A 12015-nucleotide genomic window follows, 5' to 3' on the forward strand; every position below is an offset into this window, starting at 1 on the left:
AAAAGAATCATGGTTAGCAGTAATCCAGACCAGACTTCTGTAAGAAGTTGTTGTAAAAATTGGTATGGATTTGCTTTCAGGGGAACTGGGAACACTATGTTCTGTCTGGGTTGCCTCCTAAAGGTGGAAACATCCAAGAACATGTTGGTTAAGTTACGGCCTTTTGTTTTCAAACAAATACCGGGCTATCGTGCTTCATGGTTCAAATAATTTCTGATGTGTTTTTGATTTGCAGGGCTTTAAAACGGGACTTACTCTTTAATAGCTGGTGAAGCTGGATGTTTTACATTAATTGATAGCTTTTCTAAATCCAAAACACATTAGATGAGATTAGCTTTGCTTTGTTATTGGGACAGTTCTTGGTTGCTAATTTCAGTGCACACATGGGTCTGCATTTTAAAAAAGTAGATATTCAGTGAGTTTTAGAACTGAGCTTTTTTGCTTGGAAAATCTGAGTTTTAAAGCCTTAAACTGTAAATGGTAAGGTAAAATGCTCTGATCCTGATCTAAGCTTTTTATTTTTCACCAAGGTGATGTACTATTACCAAAACCATCTCTGCAATGTATAAAGGTGAAAGGTGGCCTTTACAAACCCAAAGCTTGAGAAATTCTCATTTAGCTTTGGAATGGAATTGGACTGTACAGCCTTATGGACATGTAACATGGCTATACCCATTCCAATCAGTGCTATTTATCATTTTACACCTAAGCAAAATCCAGGCTAGTCTGTATGTTACCAAATCCTGTATTTTCTTGCTCTTACCAGTCTTCAGCATAAATGGCTAAGTAATTACTGAGTGCCCAACTATTCATTAATAAGTCAAGTGTAGAGGACAGAAACATGTTGACTGAATCATCAGTGGTGCCAATGCTCTTTAAACTGAGGCAGTAGAGCTGAGGCATTGGTAAGCTGTGATGACTATTTTTAATACCATTCAAATAAGAAAAAAGTATTCCCACTCAATCTGAGGGTGGCAAAATAGTTCAGGCTTATTCAGTGTGTGATCAGCTTATAAACTGTTTTGCTTTTCCAACTTCTCCACAACCCTGTCTTTCTTTTCCTGTCTTGTCCTCCATACTCCACAAACCCCCACCAAGCCGGTGCTCAAAGATGCAGGCTCCGTCTGCAGCCTGTTTCTGTGTGCTGCTGCTGATCATTCACGGGTCATTTGTGCACAGGTCATTTCCTCCTAGAATCATGGAATCGTAGAGTGGTTTGGGTTGTAAGGACCTAAAAGCTAATCTAGTTCCAATACCCTGCCATGGGCAGGGACACCTTCCACTAGAGCAGGTTGCTCCAAGCCCTGTCCAACCTGGCTTTGAGCACTGCCAGGGATGGGGCATTAGCCATCCTTCTGCTGCAGTAGGAAGAAATATTATAACCCTCAATCTACAAGACATGTGCCAAAAGGAGACTTCCAAAACCTCTGCTGTGGTGCTGGGTCTGTCTTGGAACTGTGGCTGTTGTTTATAGCAGCAAGGCCCTTGGCTGCGCCAGTCCCCAGAGCGGGAGTGGGTGAAGTGGGAGGCGGCAGCAGCGTGCGGCAGCTCCTACGCAGGATGCAGTCATCGCAGGAGGAAGGGCATGCTGATTCTGCCTCTCAGCAGCAGGCGTGAAAATCTGCATCTTTGGCCTACCCTGAGGAGCTTGAGTGCTTTTTTTGTCCAGACCATTCAGTGCTAAATGCAGAGTGTGTTGGTGTTGAGTTCAGAAAGAGTTTGCTTGAGGGTGGTTGGTTTAGGGGGGAGTGAGAAGGGCAGGAGGGAATTAATTCTTGCCTCTGGAATGACATGGATATCTCTGATACTGTTTGGATTTTATGACCTTGCACTGCCTTCATGGTGGCAGTAAGGAGTCTGTTGAGAGGCATCAGTGCTTAATTGCTTGCAGTTGATGAAATTAGAACTGTATTTCAAATGCCCAGGGTCCCTCTCAAAGGGACAGGGAATCTGGTAGGGAGACATCTAAGGCACTTTACTTAATCTTCTGAGGGACTGTGTCTCGAGAAGTGAGGTCATCTTAGAGGGAGAAAGAGCTATTGACAGACCCTGCAGAAGGAGCCATCATGTCTCCCTGTGGCTTGGTTGCCAGTATCACATTACCAAAAGCTGATCTGTATTTCACAGAGAGCTGTCAGTAAAGGGATTTTATTGTTCTCCAGCATGTGCTCCAGTTGATGAGTGCAATTGCTCTGATGTTTTGTTGGAACACTGAACCCTTTGCTCACAATGTTTCATCTCTCTAGGTGTCACTCATGCAGCTATATGGGCAGCCTGTATTTCATACCTTAGTGCAGCAGTGCCTCCGGAGCTGAGAACATCAGCCCAAGGAATCCTGCAAGGTCTCCACTTGGGTCTAGGCAGAGGATGCGGGGCTATGGTTGGAGGCGTTTTGGTCAATTACTTCGGTAAGCAAAAATCGCTTTGAAAACTTTCATTTTATTTTTGAAGTTACAGTTTTACTGAACTACCAGCTTTAAACTTATTTATGCTCAAGGTTGTCTTGTGCTTTAAAGAGTAATAATGCACTACATATAGGTTGTGGAATCATAGAACTGCTCAGGCTAGGAGGGACCTCAGATGTCCTTTCCAGGCTCCTGATCAAAACAAGGTCACCACTGAATGCAGACCAGATTGCTTACGGCTTTGTCCTGTGAGCATTACAGATTAATTAAATACGTTATGCCTAGATATTTTTAGTACTATGTGAACAAATCTCCAACCTGATCCATAAGTGCGATGAATGAATCTTTTGTGAGAGAATAGGTTGATACTATGCAGCCTTTCCATGAGCAAATGAGAATCTAATTACTTGGTTAAAAATCCTTTGCAAAGCCTGCTCAAGAGCTGGAGGGAGGAAAATGTATGAAACAGGCTAATATGAGCCTACATGGGACAGTATGTACCCAAGGAGTGCATAATACTGACTCATCTTAAGTACATTCTCGATTTAGAAAAAAAATAAATCTCATTACAGGTCCTGCTGCCACATTCAGAGGAATAGGGATGGCTTGTTTAGTGATTCTTCTTCTGTTTGCCCTGATCCAGTGGCTGTTGGTTCCTTATGAAGAAGAAGGTAAATATTAATGTCTCTGAGACCCTGCAAAATTAGAACGAATAAAGAAAGATATCTGAAGCTTCTCCCTGCAGTTTTAATTCTGCATGTTTGGTGTTTTTACTCAGATTTTGACAGAACAGTTTGTTTTCAAGTGGGAAGTCTTTTCCTGAGCAATGACAGAAATTGAAGGGGTGTGCTGCTGCTGCAAGAAGGGCAGCACTGAGTTTTGGATGTCAGTAGGAGGAAAGTATAACATATTTTACCACCCATAAGTCCTCTTAGTTCTGGGAATCCCTTGGGTTAGCCTGAACATACAGCCAGTCATGTCAGTTGCATCAGTTCTTTATGGTCACCCTTGCCACTCATATTCTACCAGTCCAAGCCACCACCTCTGCCAGAAACCGTAGACATGGCTTCGGAGGACACAAACTTTTATAGCTTCCTGAGTTCTGTTACAGTACCCGAGAAATCTTCCCTCAGGTGGAACTTGAACTTTTTAATCTCCATCTTTATTGGTATAAAGGCTAACCAGAAAATGAAACAGTTGGTGCAAAGAATTTAGCATAAATCTAATAATTACAATAAAACTGTAGCAAATTCTGCAAAGTATTGAATTTTTGAGCTTTTTACCCAAATGTTACTTTGCAATGAGCTTTGAATATGAAATGAAAATGAAAGTTAGTTTTCTTTAGCTGGACTATTAAATGAATTGTCCTTGACTGGTTGTCAAGTTGTCGGTAATAAGGTGTTCAAATACCGATTTTGCTAGAATTTTCTTCTCCTCTGTTCAAATGATAACACCAAAATATGGAAAGGTAAAAAAGGTATTTGCTGCTTCTGTTTCCCATCAACTTTTGGTTAATTACACATGAACCTACAAAAGAATAGTTTATTCTTAGTGGCCTTGTTGTATTTAGTTTGTTTCAGTCTTGGGTAGTGCGTATTAGATGAAAACCAATCTTAACAGTGTATCTTCATTTTAAGCATGGCACTAATCTGATTGCTTTCAACCAGACCAGTTGGATGAGTAGGACTAAGCGTGTGGTCAGTGTATGAAGGATTAGCTTCTTCATTTCTTCAGTATTAGAAAACATCCAGTCATTGATTAAAATATCCAGTGCTAAAAGCCTGCAAGCAAAATACAGTTTTATACTTTTGAAAAAAAAAGTTCTTTTTAATTGCAAAAATACCTCAGAAAAAAATATTTTCTCAAAATTTACAGTGTTATTTACAGACTCACAGAGAACATAGAGCTCTTACTTAAGATATCTTAACCGTTTCTAAAAATATTTAATTACTTTTCATATATAAATACTCTGGCTTTTCAAGGTTGTAAGGCACATTGTGTTGGGCCATGACAGTTTTTTGTGAATGACATTTCAAGACAGTTGTGAAAACTATTTCAAGTTATCAGAATACCTCAGATAGAAAGATCTGCTGGGAGGATTTCTGCCTTTGCCTGAAATTCTGTTACAGATATTTCATGTCCTCCCATGTGTCACTAGCCTTATTTTTTTCTCCCTGTTTAACTCCACAGTAACTATGGAGGGATGGTTTGTTTCTCAAGTAAAAAAAAAGAAGTGGTGAAGATGTACAACAACTTCTTTAAGTCAAATGATCAGGTTTAAAAATCTTAAAATCCAAAAGGACTGTTCTGATGATGCAGGCCATGTGCCTTCACCAAATGGTTCCTGTTTGAAGCCAGTTTTTAGTTACCTAGAGGGCTAGTGAGTTGTGAGATGCAGGCTTTACACAGAGAAAGAAGTTTGCAACAAGTTTAAAAGGCTTATTTCCAGTTTGCATGTAACATGAAAATGACTTCTTCCATGTAACATGAAAACACAGATTTCTACTACCTGGAAACAGATGGACAGCTTCATACCTGTTAGCCCTTCCTGGCTGTGCAGACATCTAAAATACCTTGTTGCAGTTGCAGGAAAGCCTTGCTTGTAAGGCACCATCCATGGCTTATTTCCCTAACTGGACTGTGGTGTGTCTGACTCCTGGCTGTTTGTGCCAGTGTTCTGTTTTCAGTGCAGTGATAACTGGTCTGTTAAAGCCAGAAATACTTAGTGTTCTTTGTCTGCTTCAGTGTTCTGGGGTGGGCTTTTTTTTTAAGCTCATTGGCTTTGCCAGTGATTATTTTGTTTTTAAACTGCAGAAAAGACAATGCTGGCGGAAAGGATCCCAGTGCCTTCCAGTCCTGTTCCCATAGCAACTATTGACCTTGTACAGCAGCAGTCAGAAGATATCATGCCTCGGACTGAGCCCAGACTTCCTGTAAAGAAAACTAAACACCAAGAAGATCAAGAGGATGTGAACAAACCTGCCTGGGGCATCAGCTCTTCTCCTTGGGTCACCTTAGCTTATGCTGTCTACCAGATCAAAGAGATGGTTAAACTATCCAAAACTCATCCAACTCCCGAGAATCAGCCTTTGCAGGTAATCTTCTAGTGTACAGGAAGTTCTTATGCATTTGTTAGGTGCTTGAAACCTTTACAGCTATGTAAATCTGTTAGTACCTGGCAGGTGTTCTCTGTCAGCTTGTGATAACTTTGGTGTTCTGACATGGTAGTTGAAATATTGCGTGTAATGGAGCTGTTCTCCATGTATAGTACAGCAGGAGTAACTATTTTTGCAAGTATTGTTTTCCCAAAATTGGAAGGAGAGGGAGAGACATAGGAAGAGACTCTGTTTTACAAGCTTGGATATACTTGAATTCCCTCAAGTTCATATTTGGTTTGGTATTAGTTGGAATGTGCAGGTCATACATGTTTCAAAATGTACCAGTTGGTAACTGAATATGAAGATACACAGCTGCTTAACAGTGTAAAATGAGTTTTTATTTCATTTTGCTTCCTTGGGTGATCCTGTCAAACATCTACATGGTTGCAGAAATAGGTGTTACAGACAACTACTGATGGGATACAAACCTTCTGTTCAAATAAAAATAGTCTCTCGTCTTATCTAGAGTTACACCAGATAAGAGCCATTCTGTGACTTTACACCATTTCCCTTCTGTCCAGTCTCCCTCCAGGATACCTTTTAATAGCTTCATCAGTGGTTGGATGGGCTTGGATCTTGAACTGTCTTCTAACGCTTTGGACATGCCTTTCAGAAGGGAGCCACTTATGCAGCGGTGTCAGTGCAGGTTTTAGAACAGCACGGTTAATGTTAAAACCACTGTGTTTACCTGTCTGGAAGGAGTGGGTGAGATTCCTTCTGATGCACCCTGTAGGCGTAAACACAGAAATGCTTTTTCCATGACTGCTGTCTTTAGAAATTGGTAATTTGGGAGATGAGTGTGAATCAGCAGAGCAGAGTGTGTAGGAATGTGGTCAGCGATCTCCTGCCTTTTTTACTTGTCTTTATTCCTGAAAATATACTGCAGGCATGTCTGCTTTAGGTTGATGGGGTTTTGTTTGGTTGGTTTGGTTTTTTTTTGATCTTCACTGAGTCCAAGAGCATCTCTTTTTACAGTGACACTGAAGATATCACAGGGTCTCTGACATCAAAGTAATTTGTCCAGATAAACCGCTCTGTTTCTCATTGGTAAATACCCTCAAGGTCTTGGTTAGTATAAGCCATCCCCTTTTAAATCAGAGAAGAGCAGTCACACAGACCTTATGCTGTGAACATGGCAAGGAAAGAATGTTCTTGCAGTTGTGTGGTTTCTGAGCCCTGCTGCTGAGGCTGCTGAGCCTGCTCAGTCCAGCGCTGCTGTTCACCCCCCCAGCTGCTTCATTGAGAATTGTGGAGAGACAAGAAAGGCTTTTGTGCCTGTTCCCTGTGGAACGTAATCTCTTCATTATTCTTTCCTTCCTGTAAAAATACAGTGCTGATAAAAGAGTAGTTCTTGTTGATGTGCCAAAATTCCGTGCACACCACTGTATTATTTCCTTCATTGTCTCTATTTTTCAGAATCTCCCATCCCTATTTCAGTGCTCCCAAAGGACAAATGTGCCCCAAAACACTTCAAGCTTTTTTTTGCTCAGTCGTTTATTTTAGGCTGGTGGTAAAAGACTGAAACTAAAAAAAAACACTGCCCAGCTCTCTGAGAGAATTTTTTAAATAGCCGCCTTAAAACTAAAACAGATCATTCGGAAGGGGGGTCAGTACACAGAAAATGGAATTGGTGACAAGAAGTATTCCTTCTTGCTAAGACTTTGGTTTGATTTTCCTACTGCTTGCTTATACTCCTTCAAGCAAAGAGACATACTTGCCATATTCTCTGTTCTTCAGTACGAAGCAGTCATAGTGTGGTATCTTCTAAGTGGAATGTATTGGTGTTAAGGTTTGCTATTTCAACCCTGGGAAATGTAACGAGTATTTAAATGTGCTTTCATGTTCATTAGCAACGCCAGTTGAGTAGCCTGGCTGGAATCATACAACAGTATTGCAGAACTTCTGCCTTTTAGAAAGTCTGAGGAATATCTTGGGGCAAGGGGAAGGATTAGGGAACAAACTATTTAGTAAGAGCATTTATATATTTAAGGAGCATGAAAAATAATTTATAGAATTGCTTGGTCAAAAGAACGATCTTGTCTGAACACTATGAAGTCCAGTTAATTGTGTATTTTTTCCCTTGAAACACAACAAGTTTGTTTTTTGCATGCTTCTTGGGAAAGTGCAGTTAGGAAAAGAGATGGAAGGTAAGCTACTGTCTGCTTGCTATTAGTGTCATCTGGATTTAAATGTACTGCTTTTGCTTTGCTGCTTTAAGTTTGATTTGTTCTGTTGCTGGCATTGAAAGTAAGTGCTTTGTAAATTTCCAGAAGAGCCTGAATGCATCTGGGGTGTACCACTGGGGATAGTGTTATGAGTGTTTATACTTACTTTTTGCATGCAATCCTTTCCCCTCTCTGTAGAAAATCAATGAGAATTGCAGTGCTTCATCAGCCAGCTCAGCAAGACAACCCCAAAATCCAACAGATTCTGGGCAGTCCAGCAATTGTTCAGCACCAACACCTACAGCAACATCAGATTCCCAAGTAGATGGCGACCGCATTGTGTCAGATCATGATGCTCAGCCTGCTGCTGCAGGGCCCTGAGATGCGCTCACCTTATCAAATACAGTGCATGGAATTCTGCTTCTCACCTGGGAAATGCTGGAGTAGGAGCTCAAAAGTAGGACTTCTTTCGTCTTAATGATCATAATGTGACGCAGTGCAAGCTTTTAATTATATAAAGAATATTCATATGACTACACAGAGCAACACGGCAGGGAAGCCAAAGTTCGGAATTCTTGAGGGAAGTGATGTGGCCGGATCTAACGGTAGGAAGAATTCTTGGCTGCTTTGCTAAAGCTGAGTCAAGTGCTGTGTAAAAAAAGGGAGTTCACTCCTCACTTTTTGAGGCACAGAGTGTCTGACTTAATTGGATAATTTTCTTCATTGAATTTGTTCCCAAGTTAAAATGAGAGAAAACTTTTTAGGAGAGAAACTTGAGTTTCCTTGCATAGTCTATTAAAAAATACCCAATAAATATAGGAACAGCATGAAACCGTCTCTGTAAAGATTTCTCAGAAACAATAGCTTTTAGGAAGTGTATCTTCCTGTTACGGTAGTGGATTTAGTAAAACACACACATACATATTCAAAGAATGTTTTTGAATCTAATGTTATCTTGTTTGAGATACAGGTTTAGTTCTGCAAAGCAAAGATTTTTGAACTGGGTTTTTAGCGAAACAGAAGAGCTGGAGAAAGGCTCTGAAGAAGTTAACCTCTGCGCTTGCAGCCCTTCAGTTGGGCATTGGCTGTGTGTGTTTGGGTAATTTTTTGTTTGATGTTGTATCAAGACAAAAATCTTTGGTCAAGATTGCACAACCTGAGATTGATCAAGGGTTTCGATGTACACGCTTTCTTCTTGGGTTTTTTATTTCATCACCTATACAATGGTTTATTTAATGCAGTGTAGTTACTGTGGTTATTTATTAAGAAAAGAGTAAGCTTTAAGTGCCTAGGGAAGGTGGGGGATAAGGAGGAATTACCCGCAAATCTTAACAATTAGGATTATGGGGCAAAGTTGTTGATGCAGAAATCAAGTAGAGTGAGAGATTCTCAGGAGGAAGCAAACGTAATTAAATTGCAGTATGTTTAGGAAATGACTTTGCCCAATGTGAAGACACTGGATGACTTTGGATTACGTTTTATTATGCTTTTCAATATTAACTGCAGCAGGCTCACGTAGTGCATAGTGAAAATTGCTGCTGGAAGGGAATCCTTGGGCTCAGGGAGGAGCCTGGGGGTTTGGTCAGGACAGTGGTTTGGCCCATTTGCTTGTATTAACAGCTTGTTCCTGGGAGATCCTGAGCACTGGGCTTTTAGGGGACCGAGTGAGTATTGGTCAGCCCTCCTTGAGACCAGTTGTCTGTGATGTGTCAGACCTTCTGTGGGGAAGATGTGTGCTGTGGGACTGTGCAGTGGTCCTGAGGCAGACCAACAGGATCAGAGGGTTAGGGGAGAGGAAGATGGCAGCAGCTAAGCAGCAAAGGAGGTGTGTAGTTTTACCTGCTTTTACTGAAGGGGCGTCCCGTAGCTGTGCTTTAGCTGTGCTTTTGGAATAACCCATATTCTGGTGGTGCCTGGGACCAACACCATAGACAATAAAAAGAAACATTGATGACTAACCACTAGTTACTTTTTTTGCACTTGAATTTAAATGTACTGTACTCACGTAAATCCTCATGACTTGTCCAAGTGTCCTTTAAAATCAGAAATGTATTTATTGTATGTATAACTCGGAGGAGAGCTAAAGACTGAACAGGTGACAGAAGGATGCTGAAAACCATTTTGAGGCAAACCAACCATTTGTTGACTTCATGCTGTACGGTATTACCTCAGCTGCTACTGCATAGCACCGGGTTGTAAGGTGAAGAGCTTGTACACTGTGTTTACACTTCAGAATCGTGTATTTGAAATGCCTGCTCTTTTTGGAATCGTATAGTCATTCTATGTTGCAAAATGGACATGTACACCTGGGTTTTTATATTTGTGAAACTGTAAAAACTGTGGTAAGAAATATAAAATATCCATAATCTAGTCAGTAGTATTGATCTGAACCTTCTTTACATTTGCTCATGTTGTGGTGCCAGCAGTGAACATAATCACCAGAATTGGGAAGAATTCACTTATAATGACCTTTTTTCCTAGGTTCAGTGCCCCGAGCGTGATGGACCTAGAGCCTGGGACCTGCTCTTCCACAGTGTTAAAATGTGTTTCATGATAAAAATCTGACTGTAGGCACAAATTCCCTTCTGTGGGGTGAGGGGAATGTAAGGGATGCACCGTGATGTGCTTCGTGAACAGGTTGATATTAAGTGTGCAGGGCACAGAATCATAGAATCAATGAGGTTGGAAATGACCTTTAAGATCATCAAGTACAATCTCCACATGGTGAGAAAGTCAGAATTGGATTCTGTTTGTTACCTGGCAGTTTTGAGATAGAGGCTGCTCTGAGCGCAGGTCATGTCAGCTTGCATGGAGATACTTCCAGTTTGTCTTTCTGATTAATGATATAATTTGCATCTACCCTAACAAGGGCACATTTGTGTGGAATTTATTCTTACCTTGGGTGTAGGACAGTTAAATTTTTACTTTCAACTGCTCAACTTGCACAAGTACAAAAGTGCTGACAAGGAAAGATCTTCGCTTCCTTGTTTGCACATGTATAGCGTATATGTGATGGACCACGTCACCTTATGAATTTGACTTTGTTGGTGGTTTGGATGTGCCAGGATGGGAGAATGCATCTCTCCTTCAGGGAGATGCATCTGAGGTAGAGGGGACACTATTTTGGAGCAGCCACAGCTACTGCAACAAATCTGCAACAAAGGAGAAAACCTCAGGACATAAACACACCCAATTTGCTTGGCTCCTCCTTGTCATTATGTCATGCTGCTCTGAAGACAGTAAACGCATCAGGGAGGAGAAGGATAAAGTTGAAAAATAATTTAAAAAAACCTTGAAAGTACAGACAGGACATCAAGTGTGCTGTACCATGCACACAAAATAAATACAAAATTGTAACTTTTTTTAAAACACCATGAAACAAGATACATGTGACTCATCCTTTCTTAAAGAAGAAAGGCTTTTATAACAGTTAAGGCAATAGATCAACACTGAGGTTCTGTTCCCAGATTTTGTGGCTGAACACTGGACAGTACTTAACAGTTGTGTTTCAGTAAACCTATGTAGTATCTCCATATATCACAGGAGGGCTGTGCAAGGAAACTCACTGTTGGCAAAGGGCTCAAATAACAGCACTTTGTTTTGTTGGGTTTTGTTTAGGAAGTGCTTCCAATGTTCCAACAGCCTTGGGAGCATTGTTAACGTCAGTATAAGCCATCCACTAAACTACTCATTGTCTTTCTCATGTTGCTGCACCTACCTTATATGTACTTCATTGTTTCGTGCTCTGCTTTGAATAATATTTACACATCCCTGGCCAATGATGGACCTCACAGCCACAGAGAACATGGGCTGAGGTTTGCTTGGCTGGTTTGAGGGTTTTTTGTTGGTGGTTTTTTTCTGTGTTGATGTAGTTGGTATTGCCCTAAATAATTCAGTGAAAGGAACAGAGTGTGAAAAATGTAACTGCCTGGTTTGGGGGGCTTTCATGTTTAACATATTGCTTAGGTAAAATACTATCTTGAAGTATTGTCTGGTCATATAATACATGTTATGTGCTTATGGGGGGATAATCATTGTTACCTTAGTACAGTGGAAATCCAGAAAAACTCTGGGTTTGAGGCAGGGCAAATCTGATTCTTCCCCCTGGCCTCAGATCACGTGGATGGGAGTTCTTAGCTCGCTACAAAGTGCACTGAAATAAACCTGTGTACTTTACAACATGCAAAACCCACTAGGCATCTCTTCCAGTAGCCTTCTTTGACTAATCTGTAATAATTTTAAGTACTTCATGTTCATGGTGGCAACACAGGCAAAGGTAAAATACAT

General features: G+C 40.8%; 1 protein-coding gene across 10 annotated transcripts in view; it reads left to right on the plus strand.

Annotated features, from left to right (window-relative positions):
* Positions 1-10105, plus strand: part of MFSD6 (major facilitator superfamily domain containing 6) — a 49670-nt gene extending 39565 nt beyond the window's left edge. For 7 of the 10 annotated variants that reach the window (XM_061376325.1, XM_061376294.1, XM_061376305.1 and 4 more), the window contains 4 exons: positions 2247-2408; positions 2978-3076; positions 5220-5500; positions 7927-10105. In XM_061376325.1, coding sequence (XP_061232309.1) covers positions 2247-2408; positions 2978-3076; positions 5220-5500; positions 7927-8109 — 725 coding nt within the window. In that variant the 3' untranslated portion in view covers positions 8110-10105. Of the gene's footprint in view, positions 1-2246; positions 2409-2977; positions 3077-5219; positions 5501-7658; positions 7711-7926 lie in introns of all 10 variants that reach the window. The other 3 variants (XM_061376344.1, XM_061376360.1, XM_061376353.1) reach the window with 3 other exon arrangements.
* Positions 10106-12015: the final 1910 nt, after the last annotated feature.

The sequence above is a fragment of the Neopsephotus bourkii genome, unplaced genomic scaffold (genome assembly GCF_033783945.1).
Source record: "Neopsephotus bourkii isolate Nb327-2 ecotype Australia unplaced genomic scaffold, CSIRO-AGI_Nbou_v1 NB_196, whole genome shotgun sequence".
Taxonomy (NCBI): domain Eukaryota; kingdom Metazoa; phylum Chordata; class Aves; order Psittaciformes; family Psittacidae; genus Neopsephotus; species Neopsephotus bourkii.